Below are 23,758 nucleotides of genomic sequence, written 5' to 3' on the forward strand. Positions count from 1 at the left end.
AGTTATTTTAAAGTTTGTAATTACTGCTCAGACTGTCAAACAAGTTAAGGCAAGTGGCTATTTTTTCTTTGATATTCTGAATCTTGTGAACATTAAATATAACCACCCTTCAGAGGCATCCTCTCTTTCCCATTTTGTAGAAGAGCCAAGAAAAGTGGGTCCCATTCATGTCAAATTCATGTTTCTTACTATGGAGTAAGAGTTTTCACATTTTGTCACCAGGGCTGCCAGAAAACTAGAAGAATGATGTAAAAGACATCATGTTCATGGATTTAAGTGGGTCAAAGTAGTTACGTAAATTATTATTGGGTCGCTAAATTCATATGGGGCTTGCAGATATCCTCTATTCTAACAGCGTCTTGAAAATGCCAAACAATAGAGCAACACTGCAAAGCAACAAGCAGTAGATTAATACAATAAGAGGCTGGGATTATTCCTGGTGATGTAAAGGTTAAACAAAGTCCAAATAAAAGAAAACATCTTTAGTGCTGAATATACAGTATTTAATATACAGTAATGGTAAAGTTAAGTTTACTTGCTTTTAGATACCACAGTATCTAAAAGCAAGAAGGAAATGCTTATGATCTGAAAGCACACAGGATGAGTTCCTTTGGTGCCTCAGTTCCCTCAAAAATATTTAGAACCCCCGATTTTTTATTTTCTTTTTACCTGACGTTGCATTTTCCTGTGCCGCAGGGCTCTGCTGCCTCGACTGCCCGCTGGAAGCCCCCTTCTTCAGCTCCTCGGCGTCGCTGTAACGCCTAATCCAGTAGTTGAGCTCCTCGCGGTCGGCCTCCTGGCACCTCCGCAGCACAGTCAGCGAGCGCCTCGTTTTCTCCACCATGTCCATGATGCAGTTCAGCAGCTGGGCGGGACAGAAGGCAAGACACAGCGCTGGGTTAACACATAGACACAAAGGAGCAGCTCATTTTAATTCAGCAAGGCTGTAGTTTTCGTAAGGCACTCGTGTTGTTTTATCATGGCAATGTGATGTGCTGTTGTGGAATTAGGGTCCATATTTTCGAAGCAGACTTTCACTCTGAGTCAGGTTCCACTTTCCCATCTATCAGCAATTATCATTCACCTCAGCTGGTCAATGATGTATTTATGTCCACTTTATGTCACTTTATGTGCGTTGATTAAATCATCAATGAAAAAACAGCAAGTATCATGTTTAAAGTAGTTTGCACAAGCAGAAAGCCTCTTAAAGCATTACAGTGCCTTGCAAAAGTATTCAGACCCTGAGAACTTTTTGACATTTTGCCATGCAAGTTAAAAACTTCAATATATTTCATTAGGATTTTATGTAACAAAAAGACACAAAGTAGGGGATACCTTTGAAGTGAAAGAAATGCAGCACGGTTCACTAATTATTACAAACAGAGTTCTGAAAACTGTGGTTTACACTGGTATTCAGCCTCCCCATAAAATATGGGCCGACAATGGCACAGGAGTTAGAGAGTTTGAGTGGCAGGTTGCTGGTTCAATCCCAGAGTTACAATGGGCCTCTCCTTTCTACCTTGATTCATTTTCTGTCCACCTGGCCTGACAGGCCAGGTTCCCATGATGGGACACAGTGCATCACGAGAAAAGATAGATAGAAAAGAAAAGATAGAAAATAAAGATATTATTTTATTATGTAATGCATAATCTATAATAAATAAATATTTACCATTCACTACCTATGTGAACAGTTTGTATAGTCTGTCACATGAACTTAGCAATAATTACAAGGAGTCTCAACAGTTTTGCAAAACACTACAGAAACAACAAGGTGTGTCGAGTATTTTCAGTATTTTCATTTTATGCTGGTTGCACTGCAATAAGATAAACCAACATGATGAAATACAAACAATGACCAGTATTTGCAATCTACAAACCTGCAATATGAGTCTGGACGTCCCCCTAAAATCAATACTTTGTTTTGCTTCAGCCAGAAAAAATAACTCTTTAAAAAATTGCTTTTTTTATAAGATTCATTAATTAAAGATTCTTAAATAATCATTAAATATCTTGAACATCAATCGTTTTTGAAGTGTCCCCTTTTCAAATAGGGAAATGCTGGTAATTTTCACAAGAAATGTAACCAACCAAAGAGGCATATCATACAGCTTAGGAATAATATAGCTACCTAAACTGCAGCAAATGCTTCACTATAACACAAAAACACTATCAATTGTCACTTACAAAGAAAGAATAGTAATAAAAATGTTATTACTTTTCTTACATGGTCAAGGTGCTTCCACTCCTCAGCCCATTCCCTGTCTGTCAGCCTGTGGTCAATCACCTCCTCCTGCCGGCTCCCTGCATGCATACCTGCAAAAACAGATGAAAACATAGGGACAAAGAGTGAGACACAATTGATATAACATTACTTTATCATTCTCTTTTTATATTTCACTTCTCTATTTTTCATTTTGTCCCTCTTTTATGCCCTCCCTCTTCATCCATTTTCTCCCTCTGCCCTCTTTTCTTTGCAGTCTCCATATCTCTCTCGCACCCTGAGGGCAAATGACTGAACCTCTCGTCCAGTTAACATCCATCACTGGGTGAGACATGGTAAATGTCTCGCCTATATTTAGAAAAGGACCCTTACAGCTTCATCACATCTTGGCACATGCAAAAAAAATGAAAGTATCTGATATAAAAAATACTGGGCTATAATGTCATATTGGTGGCTGCAGGACCAGTTTATCTAAATATCTCCAGCCACACAACTAAAAGTATGTGATTCTGACATAAGAAGAAAACATAACAACTGGGACTAAAAGAGAAAGCACAGTCTGAACATCGAGGGTGTTATTACATCCCCTTTTCTTTTGTTATCACTTAGTCAAAAAAAACTTTAAATGATTAAATATGGTAAAGAAAATGGTTTTACTTAATGATTACAAGGCAGTACAACATGCTAGTTTAGATATTATTAATGACAAAATCAAGACATTTATTTGCAAGAATTGAAATTCTGGACATGTCTGTTTTAGACATCTGCCGAACCTTTTTAAAGAGATTTTTGACAGTTTTAGCTCATTTGCAGAACATCTTAATGAAATAAAATGATCTGAGGGATAAAATAAATAACAGCTGGGAACTTTCATTAAGATTTAGTTAAACAGGCCCAAAACAGCTATACCCAACCCTAGTCCTTAGGGCCGACTGTCTTGCATGTCTTTTAGAAACTCAGGATGTGTTTAGTCTAAAAGTCTCCTGATGTATAAATCCAACAGGTTTTGGCTCAAGCACCCAGCCAGTTGACCAGCAGAAAAAATGAGTCGATAGGGCTCGAGAAGAGAAGTATGACAGACGTTCTAAGGCTTAAGCTGTACCTCTGTGTCGTTTTGACTTGAACTCCCTTCATTATTACCGGACATCAAAAGTGTTACTTCTTAGCCATTTTTATAAATCTTCGTAACGTTTTGCAACAACTATTTCATGTGTTTAAACTCAAACATCCATAGATTCATAAAAACGACAACGCTTTCAGACTATGCCTTCCAGCTGAGCACCAGTGGCGCTCTATATGGACAGTAACAAAAACCAGGCGGTGCATGAGCGCCACCCAAAATATGCCCCTTCCTGACAGCGTGCACGTCTGTAGTGAGACAGAGATCACAAGGGCAGGAACAGCAGGTAAAAACCGGGTGTGATGGGGGACTTGTGAAGTCTTTGCGGTTTTAATAAGATCCTAAATCTCCTGGGGATCAGTTTTCACACATTTAATACCCACCGTCCTAAATGCAGGAAAACAGCTGCACAACATGCCGTTTTCTCCATTGTACAAGTTTCTACACTGAATTTGAGTCTCTCTAACTGATTGAATTGATGATATATTTCTCTGCATATATACATGGAATATGTTACTTCAGACAACATTTTGTTGTCCAACATACACTGTTGTAACCTGGCCAGCCAGATTAATGATGTTTAGCACATGCTCTAATCATATCCGTTCGGGGAAGGACCATTCAGCAGAACATTTAGAGCTAATTGAGCGCCGTAACACCTAGTGCCTGCCTAAGCAAAAGGTTGGTTTTGGCCAATCATGGTATCAAACGAGAGTGTAAGCAGCAGCCGCCATGAATAACCACAGGTTACGCTGCTCAAGGCACTTCTTGCTGTTCTTCTTTCAAAGAAGAAATCCTCGATTCTGACAAAACAGATGTGACAGCAGCAGCTACGCATGCGTCCTCTTGCTCCGCCATGTTTATTTTGGCTTGGCTGTGGGCTCGGCGGCTCTTGCCTTCGTCACGGCTGTATGTCTCGCCTCAAACCATAATACTGCAACGTGATTGGCCGACCCGTTTTGGATCGGTCCCGAATGGTTGAGGTGGGAGCGGGACAAGATGGATGCTCGTGTGTTTGTGAACGCACAGACAATTCAGCTTGCGGGGAAGGTTAACAGTGTTGTAAAAGACAGTCACTTGTAGCGTTTCAACATGTATATTTATGATTTGAAGTTGTAAAAAACAAAAAAAACAAATGATTAGCTAGAAAACATATCCTTACCAATAGGTCTGGCTCGCTCTCGGATTTCCCTGTGGTTGGAGGCTGGGTGTCTGTACGTGTCACGGTAATGATGGGCGATGGCCATGTCGTCTAGTCTGTAGTGCTGGGGAGGGAGGGGGCCTGGGTGGGGCAGCCCATTGGGTTGGTAGGAGAGCCCATTGGAGGGACTGAAGCGTTGGGCGGGGCTCATGGTGCAAGGCCGTTTGCTCGGGTGGACGTCTGGATGGATGGCGGCATCTCGCTCAAAGCCGTTCTCTTTGGTTCTGAGGGGAAACACAACGCGACAAACTTTAAGTCTTTTTGGACTTTAAAATGCATCTGGAAAATCGTGACTATCGCATTTGAAGAAACAGGAGATCAAACATGTCTTCGTCCTTAAAATAGGAGACGTCTCGAGTCACAATACGTCAGGAGAGGTGAGAGTATGATGCAGGTACAACTGATGTTAATATCACGCCTCATTTGTAAAAATAAAATATGTGGTACAACGCTTCTTTAATTTATTCAGGAAAGGGGTGTAACAATTGGTGCACGCGCTAGAGCTGCTGTTCCAGCGTAAGTGCAACCCCCCACCAGATGAAGTAATTGCCATGGAAGGTTGCGTTACCTGGAATCATGAGGGGATTTTATCCTATTGAAAACAAGTCAATTGATACATAAACAATTAAACCTCACTCACAAAAAGTAACACACGCATACTCACACAAGTAGTTTCAAGGGGATCAGGTGGATTTTTGTACGCCTGCTTCAGAAGATTAATGTGGCCAGGTGTGTGTGTGTGTGTGTGTGTGTGTGTGTGTGTGTGTGCATGCTTGCACATATGCGCCTGCAGTATGTTTTTGTGTGTGTTCTCAGCTTTGTCAGTTCACAGTTAAAACCTGCCAACCTCCCCTGCTATCTACGGTCCCCTGGTTTCCTCTCTCCCCCCCCTCTGTCTCGCTTCTCTTCCTTCCCTTCTCTCTCGCCGATGAACAGATTGAACTTCTTAATGAGCTGTTTTTATGGGCTCCTAATGCTCATCCACAGCTCTCCATATGCTCTTTTCTTCCATCCGTCCGTCTCTCTGTTTCCCTCGACTCATCCATCCACCTCCTCCCACACGCGTCTCCCCAGATTTCCCGCTGCAACAATGTTTGCGTCTTACAGACGCCAGAGCATACACCTGCACACGCGGTCACATTGACGCACAGTTTGCTCGTGCATGCATGCGCAGCCTTGTTTAAAATAACGAATGAGACATTTTGATTTGCGATGCAACAGAGAAATCGGTTGGTGTCCAGAGTTAGATATTTTACGACTGACCATCCCCGATCGCTGATGGGCCAGTCCGGTGCAAACCAAATGTTTTTTTCCGATCAGTAAATGCAGCATATCTAAGTAATAACAGGTCCATATTCTTTGGAGGGAGGTTGTTACTAATGGAAGAGGAGTCTAAATGAGCTGCTGTGAGGCGTCTAAAATAAAGCCAGAGGAAGTACGCAAGGAGTCGGGAAACGGTATCTTCTTTGGAAGCATGTTGGCTTTTCATTCAAGCTACATGTAACCAGAGTGAGAATTCAGCAGATACAAGTAAGGGGGAAGCTTTTGCAGCATAGATGCTCCGCTTCATCGTTTTCATGAGTCCAGTTCCGTCACTGAACATGCTGGATTTGTAAATGTTGCCAGTGCTTTGGCCATCTCACAGCTGAGATAACGACCTCCTTTCTACCCAGCAGGGGTCTCAAATTTGAGAGCTCAGGGGCCGCGGCCCTGCGACTTTTAGCTGCATCTCAAATTCAATCACATTTGAATCATAAAGGCTGATTTACTACCTCAGCATTCGGTCACAACATACATAGTGACCCGGGTGTGTTAAGGCTAATGCTAACTGATTCTAAAGCTAACGGTGTTGGGTGATCACCTTGTTTTGAAATAAGTGAGAGATCCCATTTAACGGCGGAGCTGTGTAATGGAAACTGTTACTCTGGTGACTTAAATGAAAGGTTTCTTAACGGGCCTCCGCAGCACTTGATGGCATCTATAATATGCTGGACGGCAAGCCCCGAGGACCAGGGTTTAGGGCAGCGGATCTTACACACAACAGCAAAGGAGAGCTTTTTTCTCAAATATTTAGAGCGACGCCACTGTGAAAGGAACTTGTCCTAAAACATTCAGAGCCTTTTGAGACATTGTACTGCTACATTTTGAGGTGTTCAAAAAAGGTTAGCAAGGTCCCACATGTCTCGTAAAAAAATAAATGAGATATGCTGCAATGGTTTGAACTTAGACTTGTTCAATATATATTTCTTTCACACAACCCTGAATCGTTACTGTTTATATGCTTTCAGTTACGGCTTTGTAATTTTGGTCTTTTCTTAAGAAACTTATTTTGATTTTACTTCACTAACCTGACCAAATACCATTTCTTTCACCAAGATATAAAATATTTCAATCTATCTGGAAAGTAAAAACTGTATCTTCTTGATTCCTGAATTTGGAAAATTGGAATCGGATAAAATTGGTACCAGAAAGTCAGAGCTTTCTAAAATCGGCGATCTGAAATCAGGTATAAAATAATATCTGATTGGTGCATTTGTATATTTCTAATGCTTCATAAAACTGTGTTTTGTTGGTATAAAACAGTGAACATTGGAACAATGTCAGATTTGTAAAAAAAAAAAAAAATCTATTAATGCACACTGGCACGAGCTTAAAGTAATTGGTTTCAGATTTGCTATGTGGTAATCTGATTGCACTGACATGCGTAAAGCTTCTCCATCTATAATCTGTCACAAAAAATATGTCAAAACGATTAACTAATTTCACAGAGGCGTGCAAATAACATAAACTTGATGTTTTATAGAAGAGAGCTTCTTGTAATTACCATTATAGGGTTTAAAAATAACCAAACACTCCTGGAATGGACAGCAGCCACACTCCCCTTGGCAAGTATCACAGCCTGTAACAGCTTTTTTCTAGCAGCTAAAAGTCCCTCAGTTCTCGTTTGAGGGATTTTCACTCGTTCTTCCAAAAAAAAAAAAAGAAGCCTTTGAGCCTCTGTGAGATTCCCCAGCCAGCGTGCTTAACTCTGTGTCCAAAGATTTCTGATGATGCTTTGCTTAAAAGCCTTCAAGAGGCCTGGCGAAACCTTCACCTTACCTGATGATCTTGTGAAGGTCAGCGTCTTGTTGTAAAAGTAATCCTCTTTATATCTGCAGCCGCTGCTTGTGCCAACAGTGTGACGTGTGTTTCCAGAACTTGTAATAATCTTTTTAACCTACAAGCAGAGACTCTGTTTACTCTGTTATTGGATAAAACACATGCATGCTGTTTTCTCCAGATATAAGGCTGATCACCCAGAATATACTCAGCCCATAGGTTGTTCTACCATTTAATATCAAGTCTGCATACTTAAAATACTTAATTTTGGGGCACATATACATTAGACATTTTCTTGTCAATGATCCTCCATTCAGGGATTGTTGATTTGCCTTTTTAACAATCACTTCTATTGTAAAGTCTTCTTGGAGGTCCAAATGCCAAGTTCAGCACTTCATAACTTTAATTGTAATTTAATGAATATATTTCTTTGTGAGGGAACGTTTGTCGAAAACTATTTTCAATAATCACGGCTATGAAAAAAAGTATTCACCCCCTTAATGATTTGTTCTGTTTTTGCATTTTAGTCACACCACAGTGTTTCAGATAATCAAATGAATTAAAATGTCAGACAAAGGCAACCTGAGTAAATACATGTTTTGTTTTTTGAGAAAATCATGGTTTAATAAATGAAGTAGAAAAAAATCAGTCCAACCAAACTTGGCCACATATGAAAATCATGAATTACCTGTGATTAACCCCTTTAAAAAAATCTGATTTTTTTTTTGCCACATCTAAGCCAGATAACTGTCAGATATGTCATTTTGTGTTGTAGAGGGAAATTACTGCTTCTGAAATCCTTCAGTTATTTGGTTTGAAAGATCGGTATCAGTCCAGAAATGGTTGGAAAGCCAATTATACGGCTTTGTGGCTCTAAGGAATCACAAGGAGACCCAAAGAAAAAAACAAAAACAAAAAGGAACAGGACAGAAGCAAGAATGTGATTGTATTGATCAGTATGCATAGACAGAGCATTGTTCAAAATGAAGGATTTCCTCTGAAATTCCAATATTCAAATTCCAGCTTCTGGGAAGGCAGAGTAGGACTAAGCAGAAACTAGAGGTGCTTAGCCAGCCATAATGGTGCTGGAGCCTCATCTGTATGTGTTATCAGCACATCTCCCCAGGCTCTAACACATGTCTGTACTCACACTGGATATACACACACACACACACGCACAGACTCACACATACACTGTTTTCTTCTCACTAAACACAGATGCCGCCTTACTTTTTCACTCCTCTCATATTTTCACCTCTCGCATTTACGAACGCACCTTTTCTCCTAACCCCACTCCCCTGTGCACCAGACGGCCTTGCAAATATGCAGGTATAACAGGGGGGAGAAAAAAAAGATGAAAAAAATCGGACTATCCTGGTGTTGAAGGGTGGAGTTGGATAGGGAGGTGGGAATTTTTAATAACACATTCAGCAGTTTTGGCCCTCAGCAGATATAATATGCACATTTTCCTTTCACCTAGCCTGTCTCGATATTTTTTTTTGGGCCACTGGGACTTCATTTTAAAGTACAATGCTTACATTGTACTTGCAGCCAAGACAGAAACGCACAACAACACATAATTCTATTCAAACTTATGTCCAGAAACTTGAAAAAAATGCTTAATAATGATAAATGCAAGAAAGGGAGCATAAGAATGTAGACTTTTGTCTTATTCTAACAAATTCTTCTTCCTTCTACTATCAACACCGTTGATACTACAACACTATCACAAAACTACTCTTTAAACCTAATATCACTATTTGCCTTAATGGGTTCAGTACTTTCCTAGTTTTCCATTGGTTCCATGAAAAAAATTAAGGCAATATTGATTCACTTCCATTGACGTTTACAGCACATATGATGATACATTTGGGCTGTAATAGGTTGACTGAATTGATTCTAAAAGCAAAACACACACTCTACATTTATACATGCATACATGGAAATAATTAGATCTTATGACATCAAAAAGCACATAATCACTTGTCAGGTCTGACTCCCAAAGGCTTTCCAGTTGCAGTTAGCATATGTGATTTTATCTGGTGAAGTTATTTTACAGCAGGCATGTCCAACTCCAGGCCTGGAGAGCTACTCTTGTACAATTCTGAATCCCAACTCCAACACACCTAAGTTTAAAGTATTATTATAAATCTTGGATATAAAGATTCTTTAATATTGGCACCCTATGGTTCTATTAGAATCTAATAGAGATTATTAGAGTATCTAATAATTAGATACTCTAGTTTTAAAGCAACAAAGGAAGTTCATTAAGGGCCCTCCTTTGCTGACAGAATCAGCCAATGAAACATTCTTGCTAGGCTGGCTGACAGTGCAGTGACATTGAAGGATCATCACCTGTTTTCAATACATGATAGTAGAAAGAAATACCAATAGACACATTTTACATGATTTTAAGCACTGTGAAAATGCCATAACAGGGTAACTGTTAGCTGCTAACATTGCTAAAGTTTACATGAGCTTTGTATGTTCCCATGGTAGCCTTTAGGGTTATTTTACAGTTTAATTAGTCCGGACTGCGTTTGATTAATGCTTGTTCAACATCTAAAACACTTTAAGAGTGATCAAACCTAAACTTGGTAATCCTACACTGAATAAAGATTCTCTTAGATACTGTCTGACCATTTTTAAAGCATTTTAGAACCATATTAGCCAGGCATAACAGTAGAAATAAATAGACAAGTAAAACTTATACTAGATTATTCTCAATTTCATACAGATTATTTTATCTGTAATCAGCATGCGATTCATTAAATGGTTATTTGAGATACACACAGTTGGGTTAATTGGATTTCCCAGGAAATGTGTTAAAGTTAATCTTGTCGTGAACCAAGTATGGAGTGCTTTTTTATGTCTCTAGATGATTGTCAAGGTATCAAAAACGTACATATTTCAAAGATTCATCCAACTATCGTCTTCTGTTATCGTTATGTATAAGTGGTAGGGCCAGATGTACTATACTGACTTCCCCTTCATAGTTCCTGCCTTTAAAGAGCAGCAGCGAGAAGCCGAGACATCCAGCCGAGCACATGAAGAAACCCAGTGGTGCACTTACAAACCCTTCCCGTACATACATTCACACATCCCACTATTGCCTCCTGTTGGCTCAGCCTGTGTTTGGGGAGTAATGCAACAGCCCATGGGGATGGAGAAAGCCTCAAAGGGATTTATACATGAGCTCGAATAATAGAGAGAGGAAAATAACGTATTGGCAGCTTTGAGGAAGGGAACTGGACCTTTAAGTTCTGAAATAATTTACCAACCCTCTCGAAAAATGTGTTAGTTCAGAAAAAAAAAAAAAAAACCCACAGCGCAATGTTCTGATTTTCACCTGTCTGGCGTCCTTCTCTTGCCGTTCTCGTTGACATCAAGCAGGAGCTCAGAAGAGTCCACCGGGGACGTGGTGCTGGTATCCAGGAGTAGCTGCTCGTGCTGGGCCAGATACTGAGCAGGGTTCTGCTTGGCAAGCCTGGCACAGTGCAGCAGCTCTCTCTGGAGCAATGGCAAGTTGGCCTACAGAAAAAAAAAGAAATCAACAAAATAATTTCAAAGACGTCTACAACATTAGAGCAGGACATATTTTTATGGGTTTTGCATCTCAGTGGGTCCAGCACTACCAGAGCTGCAGCTAGAGCCAATTCTGTTCTGAACAGGTTCAAACAGAAGCTAAGAAGCAGTGTTGTTTTCTACAGACATTCATCTTCAAGTCTTTTCATTATGTGACTCTATTTTGATTTATTTGAATTCTCCATCTCCAGACACAGTTCAGGGAGACAAGCTATTTACAATCAAAGCTATGTTTAAACTTTTTTTTATATGATCACTATCATCTCTTTATGCTGTTAACTGGGAGCTAGAGCTCTTATTGGTGTTTGTAACGGCCTGGCAAACAGGAACATGTTGTTTCAAAAGCTATTACAGGATGTGATTATGTTAACTTAAAAAGACAACTGCTGTTTATTAATATATCTTCTCTTAAAACACATTATTTCTCCTTGGCTTTTAACTCGGTTTGAGAAGTTGGTTTTTATTTAAATTTTTTATTTTATTATTTTGATGTTTTATTAATTGGTCATAATTTATTGCTAGAGCTGGGAAGGGTATTTCTGCATTTATTAGTTTTTATCAGTGTATAGCACTTTGGTCAATGGTGTTGTTTTTAACGGGCTTTATAAATATAAGTTTTATTGTATTGTATAATATAGCTAAACAAAGTGATGGTGAACGTAGCTCTTTTAGCTGATGGAGATGAGTGTTATTTCATGTTAATTCAGTGTTATTATATGACTTTTCATTTATGTTAGGGCTTGGTGTTTTTTATTCTTCTGTCCTAAACTAAGCCGAAAGCAAAATTAACTTTTGGAATTAAAAGCCAACGCTCAGAATGTTATTTTCTTCTCCCTTTTCTTTATGAGTTAATCTTCAGCTCCAAATTAAAATGTTTTATTACTTTCGTCCTGGAAATGGCTCGTGCCAATATTTTGTATTTCTTTTTTCCCCAGTAGAAGGGTGGTAGAGACATAAGGAAAATGGCCAAGCAAACATTATTTGCATTGCAATTAGTTTAGTTCACTTATTTTAACTTGTTTTTTATATAGATATTTTTTGATTAATTTATGCTCGCTGAGAAGAATTAAGATGTATATCTTAATTCTTCTCAGCAAGAATATATATATATATATATATATATATATATATATATATATATATGTCAAAACGTCACATTTTAGTCACTTCTCAGATATGATCAGAATCAGACATACTTTCATAATCCCAGAGGGAATTTACTTTTGATATATCACGTTATGTGTTGGTGTAGCCCCAAAAGCAGGCAGGACGTAGGGAGAGTCACAGGGAAAATGGGGATTTACTAAATAATCAAAATCAATAATCAAAGGACTATGACTGGAACCAACAGGAGAATTTGGCTACAGCAAACGAAACAGAGAGCAGGTATATACTAAGAGGAGGGATCAGTGGAATGATAAACGAGAAATTACACAGACTATGTAAACACTACATAGGAACACAAAAGAAAACATGATGAGCACAGGAAAACATTGCGTTAGTAATCATGAAACAATCATGATTGTTTCATCAATGAATCAATCTACTAAAAAGCAAATTAAACCCAAAATGATACAGAACTCATAACCAAAGGAAGAAAACAGAACCAAAATCCCCCCCACACCATGATGTAATTTGATTTGGAAGAAACTTAAAACACAGTTTTAAGCACTTCAAAAGTTTCATCACATTAGGATGATGAAATATACAAACCAGTGCTTCACTATTTCCTGAAAACGGCCTTGTATTTCTAATATTTTCTTTTAAGAGAAGGACAGATAATACAATAGTTGTAAGATAGAAAGTTGTTCAAGGCGTATAATTTGTCACTGTATCCATCTGAACGATCGGAGCTGAATTCAGATCAGATGCAACATAAAGTTCCCAGTATTAGACCTAAACTACTGATGGTGAAAACCCTACCAGCTGTACGTTGCTACTGAACCATCCCTTCTCTCTGTGACCCTTAGCGCATTACCCCCCCCCCCCTCCCAAAGTTTCCCTGTGACGCGTTCATTTCTTAAAAAACAGGAACACCACCTCATTTCAATCCGCCTTTGACACACTGAAATAGAGAGAGTCTGCTTTCTTGTGAAGTTAGAGACATGCAGGTATGTGAGCATCCACTTCAAAGACATCTGATGGCATGTGTTTCCAGGCAAGAAGATGAAAGCGTTGCGTCAGGAGGGCTCAGAACGAGAACGGGTGCTATTTTAGCTGGGGTGCATGACGCTTTAGGTGGGTTAATCTTTGGTTTGTCCTTAGAAATAAAATCTTTCAAAGTCGTCTTTTTTTTTTTTTTTTTGCTAATCTTCTCCTTGTCTAGCTTTAATGCTTTAATGATTATTTCTGATCTATTTCTACTTTTCTAACAATTTAATCTAGTTTTCTCCCAATCTTTGCTAGAAAATATTAAAATACAGAACCTATTTATGGTTTGTTTTAAAGCAATAATGTTTGAATCTACAACAATCTCCTTTGCGCAGTAAAATAAATGTCAGGAGCCAAACTTCCCTTTACGCTCCAAAGCTAATGATCTGGTAATAGTTTATGAGCATAATTACCCTTGAATTAAAAAAAAAGAGGCTAAAATAAATAGCTTTAACCCCGGTGAACTGATCTTTTATTAATTAGAGGTCATCGTAATTGCCTGTGAGATGTGGGAGGCATTAACAAGGAGACTGAGTCAAGAAATGCAGAACGCTACAGAGGCTGAATCATTTCTTTATATGATTAAGTGCCATGATTTGCTCCTATATAGCGGAACGACATTTACACGCACTAAAATACAGTATTCTGCAGCTAAAGCTTAAAACTTGTTTAGAAATAATTATATTATCTCTACATTACATCAAAAAAATCTAGATAATGTGCACTTAACCGGATTCCTATTTGCACAATTTTCATTTGTAAGTAATGGACTTGTAGCACCTTGCAAAAACATTAATAGTTCTTGAACAACAAATTTCATGTATATCGTTCAGACTTTATGTGATAAGCCGACATAAAGTGGTGTATATCTGTGAGGTAGATGAAAAATATTCAGTTTTTTTTTTGTTTTGTTTTTTTGTTTTTTTACAAATATGTGACTGTTCAGGCCCCCTTTGGAAAAGCTCTGTAGAGCATATTTCACAGCAGTTACAGATGCAAATCTTTTAATCGTCTCAGGCAGCTTTGCACATCTTGACATGGTCATTTGCAAAATAGTTCAAACTCGGTCAGACCGGATGGAGAGAGTCTGTGATGATCATTTTTCAAGTTCACATTACAGTTAGGACCATTTTAACACAGGAATTTGCTTTGGTCTAAATCTAAAACACTCTACAGTATTCCTGGCTGTATTATTAGGGTTGTTTTGCTGCTGGAAAGTGAACCTCCACATAAGTCTCAGTTATTTTCCACGACGCCCCTTATTTAGTTTCATCCATCTTCCTAGAAAGTCAGACTTGCTTTCCTGTCCTGCTAAAGAAAAGCCACCCAACAGCACGATGCTACCACTAATTTTTTAAGTTCTACTCTACTATGGGTTGGTCAATCACAATAAAAACATCAAAGTATGTGGTTGTTATGTTAAAAAAACACTGAATACCTATTTAAGACTAGGTCTTTTTTTATCCCATTTCAATGATTTCCCTGTGCCACATATTCTCAATAGCAAATGTCTTTATCCTGTGGCACTGACACATGGAAATCTGAGCAGTTTGCCTGCAAAAGAACAATGTCAGCTCGCTAAAACAGAGAAACGCTGCGGCAAGTCTGTGGCATGGCACCTAGCTAGCCCATCACGTCACGGGCATTGTGCGGTTTATGACGGCCTCCTTCCAGTAAGGGCTCCAAACAAATTTGTGGTTTTAGCATTAAGCAAAGTGGAGCGCGAGTTCAGTGGGTTTGAGATGCAGGGTTCCACTATATGTGCATGGCATTAGTGAAAGGAAAAAGCACCAAGCCCTGATGCGCATAGATGCAAAGTCTCTCACCCCGCCAGCCCCACACCTCCGATTGCTCCCTGATACCATATGGTAGCTAGCATTAAAGGCCCCGCAGTGGGAAGACACTAAAATTAGACTGAGCGGAGACAGAGAGAGAGAGAGAGAGAGAGAGACAAAGAAAGTTGCATTTTTGATTCCTAAGCCATTCCAGAGATACACTCACCATCTGGCAATCCATCTATCCATCCATCCATTGGGAGGATGGATGGATGGATGGAGAACAGCATCGTAAGGTTGAAAAGAAGGGGAGGTGAACAGATAACATAAAAGTGGGAGAAAGACTAATAAAGAGGAACACTGGGTATAAGAGTGTGAAAGCTATGTAAACAAAGTGCAGAAGAGCGTGACAGAAACGAGCAAGCTTTATATTAAATGTTTAGCCTGCGCCTGCTTTCCATCTTTCCATCTTTCAGTACCAAACTGATACTGATCTGGTCTCCGCACAGAAACCAGAACATGAGCTGGACTGTGACTGCACGACGGACCCCTCTGTAAAAACCCCGGAGCCATTTGTCATGTTAGACCATCACAACAGTTCGTAGCATCGCCACCACCGAAAGCCTTCCTTCCAGCTCTGCGCGCTGCAGACCGCCAACATCTGCAGCTTCGTGAGACTAAATGCACTTAAACGACCACAACGGATACTAGCAGATACAAAAATAGCGACGACATCACTCTTCATTGTGGTCAGTTGGGACAGAGCTGGGGGGGGGGGGGGGGGGGCACGGTGCTGTTGACAGCATTAATTTAATGTAAATTCAGATTAATTGGTTTAATAGGCTGAAGCTAACAGCTAGTCTAAGAAAAGTGCGGGGATCAAATCGGAGAAGTCAGCTTTGGTCGTGGCTCTTCTCTTGAACTAGCTGTAAGGTTGAGCCTCTGGCTCCAACTAATCTGGACTTAAACGAAATAAAGTCACCCAGAGAGTTATCTGCTATTGACCACTCAGACTCCTTTAAAAGAACCACCTTAACCCTTCCTTATAGGAACGTGGCCATTCCTGGAGGTAATACAATACTAATGGATGAAACTGCTAAACATGTAACAGATGAAACATAATGAATTTAAAAAAAATAACTGAATAATGGGAAAAAAGATGATTGAGATATTAATAAAATAAACATCTGCTTTTTCTCCCACCTGAAGGCAAAAATACAATCTGAAGGTGATTGTTGGCTTTCAGAAAATTATTGTTCATGCTGAAATGACTTGTGCACTATTGAACCAGAGGAAATAAAAATACAGTGAGAGAGAAAAAGATCATCGCAAAACAAACGATCTTAAACAGCACCAAACCCGAGGGGAGGCAAGCAAGAAACAAATAAACCTGTTGAAAAATACAGGAGTACATATAGGTAGAAAACGGTCACGAATGTCTCGAACTTAAGTGGGCACATCTGGATCTGGAAAGCCTAAATGCTTTCCAGATTCTGGTTTGTGAGAAGTACAGGCAAGCGTAGCGGTTGTGTGTTTGAATATCTACCTTCAGAAAGGGTACGACAAAAGGTCGCAGGGGGAAGTTGGTGGCTTCTTGGAGCTTGGAGTGGAATTCCTCGATGGTTAGCGTGGAATTCTGTGGGAGGAGAAGAGAGAAAGAGGGAAAACACATGACTCCATGTGGAAGGCATTAAGTGATAATATTACTTATTGGAAGCTAAGCTGTATCCTGGCCTGGAGTGAGTGTTTTGGCTTTTGTAATAGGAAGCATATGTGGCAGACCACAGTGAAAAGAGCCACACAAAACAAAGGCACAAGCAGAAATCTCCGAAAGTTTTTTTTTTTTTATTAAATGTTACGACTTAAACGCACATTTTGAAAAAAAACGGGTTATCTACATCTTTCTTCGACATCTAAGACGGTTCACCTCATCCTGTGCACTCCCTCGTTGAGTTAGTAGGCCGGCCACGCTACATCTGTAACTTATCGTCACATAACAATTAAACCGTAGCTGCGTCTTGTATTTATCGGCACACTCGGCTAAAATTGTTCTTCAGTTTATTTTCGTTTTACCACAAAGCCTTCCAAAACAATATGCATACTGCGTATTTGGGTGACGTCAGTGGACAGGGCACGACTTCGCCAGTGGGGGGACACAAACACATGAAGCACACAGAACACCTCAGATTTGACCTTTTACCTAAAAGTTAAGAGCTCATCTCCACATACAAAACTTTTAAAATATCCTTGCTGGACCACAAGTCTAGTTAAAAATCACCTCTTGTTTTTGCTGTTAGTGTTTATTTCTGAATAAACCAAACAAAAAAAAAAAAAAAAAAAACTTTGGACATTTAGACATTTGTTATTTGTCCCTAACATTTAGTTGGAGCATTTTCCTCAACATTAGACCCCTAATAATACATCATTGACATAACAAGCCTAGAAATAGCTGTAGACGCCATCACACATCAACAGATTCTCCAGGGGACTCCAGACGAACACAAAAAGCCTCATTGTGCATTCAGACCGAACGCGATTTGAGCATTAGGAGCGTCTGGTTTTCATGCAAAGTCTAAGCTGGACCCGCGTCGTGAGGCATCGTTTTGAGGTTTCAAGCATCTAACGCTCGTCCAAAGTGGCAGACGCAGGATTTCGGGAAATCACAGAAGCTCAGCTTCGTGACGTGGCGACGTATTTTATTACGGGACGGAAAGGTCCCATTGCTTAAAGCGACCCTCGTTTGCTCGTAGCTCCTGGAGCAATTGGTATTATTCACCGAACTCTGAATGGCTCTGAATTATCTGGTGAATCCAGACAAAGTACAAAGGCTGCCTCAGAATGATGCTTTTTTGCTTTATTCAGCAAATAAAGCCACTCTCTCCACTGCATCTGCCACTGTACACAAGAGACAAGGGAAGACAAAGGAAAAGAACAGGGCAGCTCCTCCCAACGTGAGTCAGATACTTGCATGTCGGTCTAAACTTTGCTCAGATGCGCGTCTGGAGCTTTTTCAAAGTGCACGACCGTCCGACTTGTGGCGTTTGACCCGCAACACGCTTTCAGTCTGAATGCATCAACACTTTCCACTCAGTTTCTCAAATAAGTTGTTAAAACTGTCCATGTGTCCAGATTAATGTCCATTCAAATTTGTAAAGTTGCAGTTATCCTTTCCATCCCACTTGCCTCTTTCAGACCTTCGATCCACTAGAGATCTGTTAGAGAGGAGTGTGGAATTCACCCTTTTATTCACACCCCCCCAAAAGGATAAAAAAATGGGAAGTATGAAAACATTCTTTTAAAATTCTCAGACTTTGTGTGAATTTCCTGCTCTGCTCGTTTCCTAACATCAGCCTGGCTCTTTTGCCGGCTGAGGAGAGGAGCTGCTGCTCATCATGTCACGCTGCAAATGGGTCTAAAAGGTGATGAAATTGTAGCGACTTTTAGAGACTTTCAGAGAAGCCTGAACTTTTTTTTCTTTTTGTTTTGTTTAGCATCTCTGCTTGTAAAGAAAACAGGATTCTTCGCTGCAGTTTTATATCTTTATATGTCAAATAAAACAAAAAGGCCGCTTGCAGTGAAACTGGACTCGTTTTATTACGCATGTCCTTCTGTGTCGTCACAGCTGCTAAATTCTTGTTCTTGCTTTTGCCTCCTTGAAAGGTCACAAATGCTATTTTCTCTTTATATCTTTGTTTGCACTTGTGTTGTTATTCTGCTGTTACATGAGCCATCTTATGTAAACCCCCCTGCAAGGCAACGTCTTAATATCTGTACAAAATCTCCGCTCTGTCTGCTTTTGTTCTCATATCAAGACTGATGATGCTACTTTTAATTTCAGCATCTAGAATGGAAGCAGACAAAGGAGCCCAACATGCACGCTTGAGGGTGCAAAATCACAGCTAAACAAGGGAGAGAAAAAAACAAAAAGTCAAGCGAGACAAAACGCGAAAGAAGCAGACGATATTATTTTTCCTCCTCGCGCTCCGCATTATCTCCCAGACCTGAGTTTTGTTGCGTTCAGCCTTACATCTGTTCGCCCAGATTGCGTCGGGGCTGTTCTTGACAGCCAGCGAAACCTCCTGAGCCTCCGTCTCTCCCTCTCTCCCCTGCACGCAACCAGCTAATTAACAGTGTCACTCTTTTCAATAAGGCGGGAGGAGGGATGCAGAGATGGCGATGGGAGAGACGAAACAGGGACGAGAACAGAGAGATACGGCGGGGTGGTGTGCGAGCCAAAAAGGACGCAGGAGAGGCATGTGCATACGCAGACGTTGAGAAAAATAAACACAGAAAAAGCCAAAAACAGGTTATACTCTGTGTGGCTAATTAAGAAAATACCCCCCTCACCACCACCACCATCTCTTCTGCCTCCTCCTCGTTCTATCCTTATTTCTGTATCCCCCTGCTCATTAAGCTCAAATTTTCTCTGTTTGCAGCCTTGATACATCCATGTCAGCTACGCTCGAGAGCACATCTGTTTTATCTGAATCTCAGTTGGATGGATGTGTTTGCAGGCTTTATTTATGCAGCACTGGGTCTGAGGTTCAGTTAGCTCGAATACTGTTTTATTAGCTTCATTTGTACCAAGCTTTTCATCCAGTTTAGACACTCTTTTGGTTATATACAGCTTTAATTTAGTGGTTTATTAGCATGCGCCATTGACTTCGCTTGATGGGCCAGATCATCATGAGGGGTTAGGGGTTTATTATTAGCTTGTGCCTTAATAAAAGGGATAGGAAATTAAATAATATTCCGCGATAAAGACCGTCAAACACACGTAACTCCAACGGGAATCTCCGCTAAAGCCGCATATGATCTATAATCTATATATTAAAGTTTGTAATTTAATAAGAAAGTGTATAATTTCCTTTTAGTAGCAGAAGGGAATATGGAAGCTATGCCAAATCAGTCGCGTAACGCACCAGACCAACCTGAAAGCACTGTTTTACCAAAAATGTATTTTGTTATAAATCAGTTCTGAAACCAGCTGCTTTACATCATAATTTAGGTTTTCAGTTAACACTGAAGACAGAAGGCTTTTACAAAATGGTTAGAGTATTTATAAACTTGCTTTATAAAAGCAATTAAAGCACTGCCTACTGTGAATGACAAGTGACTAATGAACGACAGCACTTTCTTAATTACTCTTTTGAGAAATTCCAAACACTTTAGTTACCGTTAAGTATCTCCCAAATAAAGCTCGTCTGGTGCCTTTCGCCGTTCACATAAATGTGGAAGCTGCTTACCACCAGTCCCAGCACCAGCGTGCGGACCCGCTCGCCAATTTCCGGTGAGATGTCGTTCCCAAACTGCTGTAGGGTCGTGAGGAAACGCTTGAGCTTGCTGAGCTGCCGGGCTCCGCAAGCCGGCGGCAGCTGCTGGTTGGCCAGCGAAGACGAGGACGAAGAGCTGGGGCCGTTGCTGTAGCCGTTGGGAGGAGAGGGCGCGCCGTTGAGGGCCGTCGGGGAGTGGCTACTGCCATTTGTCACTGCACAAAACGAGGACATACAGAATTGAACACTTCACCTGGATATTTTTGTGTATTTTTCCGCTAAAACATCTCAAATAAAAAAAAAAAAAAACGTAACGAAAAAAAGTACGATTTTTTTTGTTCTGAAAAACTTTTCCACTCCGGAGCTGTTCCTAAGAGGAGTTACGATAAAAACAGTCAGAAAACAGAGCAATCACATGTATGCTCCCTGGAAACGCTTTCCATCCTCCGCATTTGTTTCCAATTTCTACGCCTTTTCTGATCCCTTCAGTCATGCCCAAAGGAAAAAAAACGCCTGCAGACATTTCGCCTCCTTCCACCTCCTTCTCCCTTTCCCCTCCCCTCCGCAGTCTAAACAAGCGGGGACAGCGGGACCCCCGGTAGCGTGAGGCCGAGGGAGTCGCGTGTCTTTGTTCATGTCGGGGGAGTTGATGTACAAAGACGTACAAGGCAACATAAAGCTCTCTCTTTAATGAGATTAGTTTCTGGCCGGCGATACTCTCACTCCCCCTCTGGCCACCGTCCAAGGTCGCCACTGTAAAGAGACGAGATGCTCCAACTGCATCTGGTGACAATTACGGCGGGTGGAAATCAAAGTGTGCTGCTTTGTTGAAACCTTTGCCGTGGGTTATTAAGCGAGCCGGGCCTTTCCTCCCTCGTTGCGTGGAAGCATCGACTTTAATTGCGGAGAGAAAGCGTTTGCAGCCGAATAGGGACAGAGAGCTAGAAAGAAGGGTGTTTAAATTAAGCTCAAGAGGTACAAGGAAGGTCCGAGGCTGGAGAAGAACCGAACGGAGGCTCTATGAAGCAGCGCCGCTAAGACAGACTTGAGAGCTTTCTGAGCCGCACAGCCTCAGATTCCTTGATTCTAGTGCTCTTCATGAAAGTGGTTAAGCATCTACTTCTGAGACAATACAAGGGTGTAATTTGCTCATCACCAGCGATGTGCGCATCATGGCAGAGCTCCAACCGTTTGTAAGTGTGGGTGTTAATGAACTAGCTGAGGGAGCTCTTTGCCTTTCGGAAAAGACTCAACGCAACTTGATAAGGAGGTCTTGAGGCGCTGTTAACCCCCTTTCTGCTATTTACATACTTTAGCTGTCTTCCCATGTGTGGGCTCCTGCGAAGCCATTCCGTGGCAGCGTGGGTTCATCCGTACATGTTCTCAGAAGCAAAGGTGAAATTAAAGTCCTGTTCAGGGTAACTGTGGCCTTACCTCACGGCTAACTTAGGGTTCTGCTGTTACTCGAGGCTCGGTGCGGCTTCTGCCCCGAAATCTTAAAAAGACCGGATTTAAAAGACTAAAAACTAGGCAATAAGGAGACAAAGTTCAGCTGAGTAATTTGCCATTTATTTTAACAGACGGCCTCTTTGCTGTTTTGTATCCCATTTCATCCCAAATGCTGCCATTTCATCTCTCCTTGCTTGCATTTTGAACTTATAAATGAACTATTTTGTACTTATTAATTAAACTACCATGTTTCAGTTTAGGTGTCTGGGCAGTTAAGTTTTTTTCATGAATTTTGGAGATAAAAAGTCATACTAACACCCTTTAAACAGGTATTAAATAATACATTTCATTCAACCCACATTTCTATATTAGAAATCTTCTTATTCTATTGGTCCGATGTAATACTATATTCCTAAATGTTGTGTCTTGATTAGCCGTAAGCGGGAAATTGTGATAATTGATAGCAAGAAAGGCTTGAAAATATACATCTATTTGTAATAATTCTATGTAATATAAAGATTAATTCTGTATAATTCACTTGAATATGACTATATATTGTTTTCTGAAGCTTTTACAATACATCCTTCTTCCAATACATGGGGTGCTGATCCACATAAGACCTCGAGTTATGAAATAGGGATCATGACCCCTAAACGTACAAATAAGATGATATGTAACATTCTACAAGTAGATACAAAGTTATCGGAGTCCAATACCTACTATTATAGTATATTTCAAGAAGATTACACAGAATTACTTGAAATCAATGGAGTTCAAAGCAGATACGAAACGTCTGCAGACTACTACATTTCAAACATGGAGCGTCAGGTTCAAAATGAACAAAATTACAAAGGTATGAAATAGCAGGCCAGTCTGATTATATTCTTATTATGGGGGGCAATTCCACTACTATCGAAGACCTTTATTTCTCCTCCCCTTTTACTGCATTGATTAAAATTGCAGAAAAAAAAAAAGTTCATGCAATAAAGAAGGACTCACGTGTGGTGGGCGTATAGGAGCTGTTTCGGGGAGCCCCTTGTGTACTGGGTGGAGGCGGCATGGTAGGGGGCGTCAACCTGGACTGTGCCTTGACATCCGCAGGTGAGTCGGGCATGGTGGAGCGCTTCCCAGTGCGATCTGGCGAAAGACGAGCAGCATAAGCAGAGATCACAACACGGCTCAGTTCAGAAAACTCATTCTCCAACCAGGTGAGCCCAAGAGCTTAGCTGACGACGCAGACCGCAGGGAATATTTGACTAACTCTGCCTCGATCTTACCGTGTCCATGCAGCATGTGCATCGGTTTGTGTCCTATTGCCTTTGACACGTGTGCTCTGAGTAATAAACGAGGAATCTGGTGCTCAACCTGAGAGAGGAGTTCAGTTCTCATTGTAACACCATCCCGAAACAATCATACTGCCCCCCTCCAAACACCCACAATTACAAACCGCCCCCCCACCCCCGCCACTCCCCACCCTCCACCCCAAGATACTGACTGCATCTCTCATCACAGTCAAGCTCCCACAGTATAATTTGTATATCTCTGGATATTATATTCACATCTGCTCGGAAAGAAGACATTTCACAGATAAAATTCATTATCACGACCAAAACCCCTTTCTCTGATACGTCTGTTTTCACTTAATTCAGTTGCTCGCTGTTCAGCCGATAACGAAGCATATTGAATATATGGGGACAACAACAAGACCTTATCAGAGTCCTGCAGTGGGCGCGAGGGCAGAGCCCTCATTGTGCAAGCTGAGATACTGAACTTCTTTCTGTAAAAAAAATAAAATAAAAAATAGCTGTAGCACGCCTGTCACCGAGTCAACAGACTGTTATCAAATCATGTCTCGGTGGCACATTTTGGAAAAGGAAACGA

At 40.6% G+C, this 23,758-nt stretch overlaps 1 protein-coding gene across 2 annotated transcripts in view; it reads right to left on the minus strand.

Annotated features, from left to right (window-relative positions):
- Nucleotides 1-23,758, minus strand: part of runx1t1 (RUNX1 partner transcriptional co-repressor 1) — an 80,870-nt gene that overhangs the window by 9,929 nt on the left and 47,183 nt on the right. The window contains exons 2-8 of one of the 2 annotated variants that reach the window (XM_036145144.1): nucleotides 22,877-23,014; nucleotides 20,402-20,643; nucleotides 16,702-16,791; nucleotides 10,994-11,175; nucleotides 4,507-4,769; nucleotides 2,228-2,316; nucleotides 670-865 (exon numbers count right to left, since the gene is read on the minus strand). In XM_036145144.1, the coding sequence (XP_036001037.1) occupies nucleotides 670-865; nucleotides 2,228-2,316; nucleotides 4,507-4,769; nucleotides 10,994-11,175; nucleotides 16,702-16,791; nucleotides 20,402-20,643; nucleotides 22,877-23,014 (1,200 nt within the window). Of the gene's footprint in view, nucleotides 1-669; nucleotides 866-2,218; nucleotides 2,317-4,506; nucleotides 4,770-10,993; nucleotides 11,176-16,701; nucleotides 16,792-20,401; nucleotides 20,644-22,876; nucleotides 23,015-23,758 lie in introns of both variants that reach the window. The other variant, XM_036145143.1, reaches the window with a different exon arrangement.

Source organism: Fundulus heteroclitus, chromosome 13 (genome assembly GCF_011125445.2).
Source record: "Fundulus heteroclitus isolate FHET01 chromosome 13, MU-UCD_Fhet_4.1, whole genome shotgun sequence".
Taxonomy (NCBI): Eukaryota; Metazoa; Chordata; class Actinopteri; order Cyprinodontiformes; family Fundulidae; genus Fundulus; species Fundulus heteroclitus.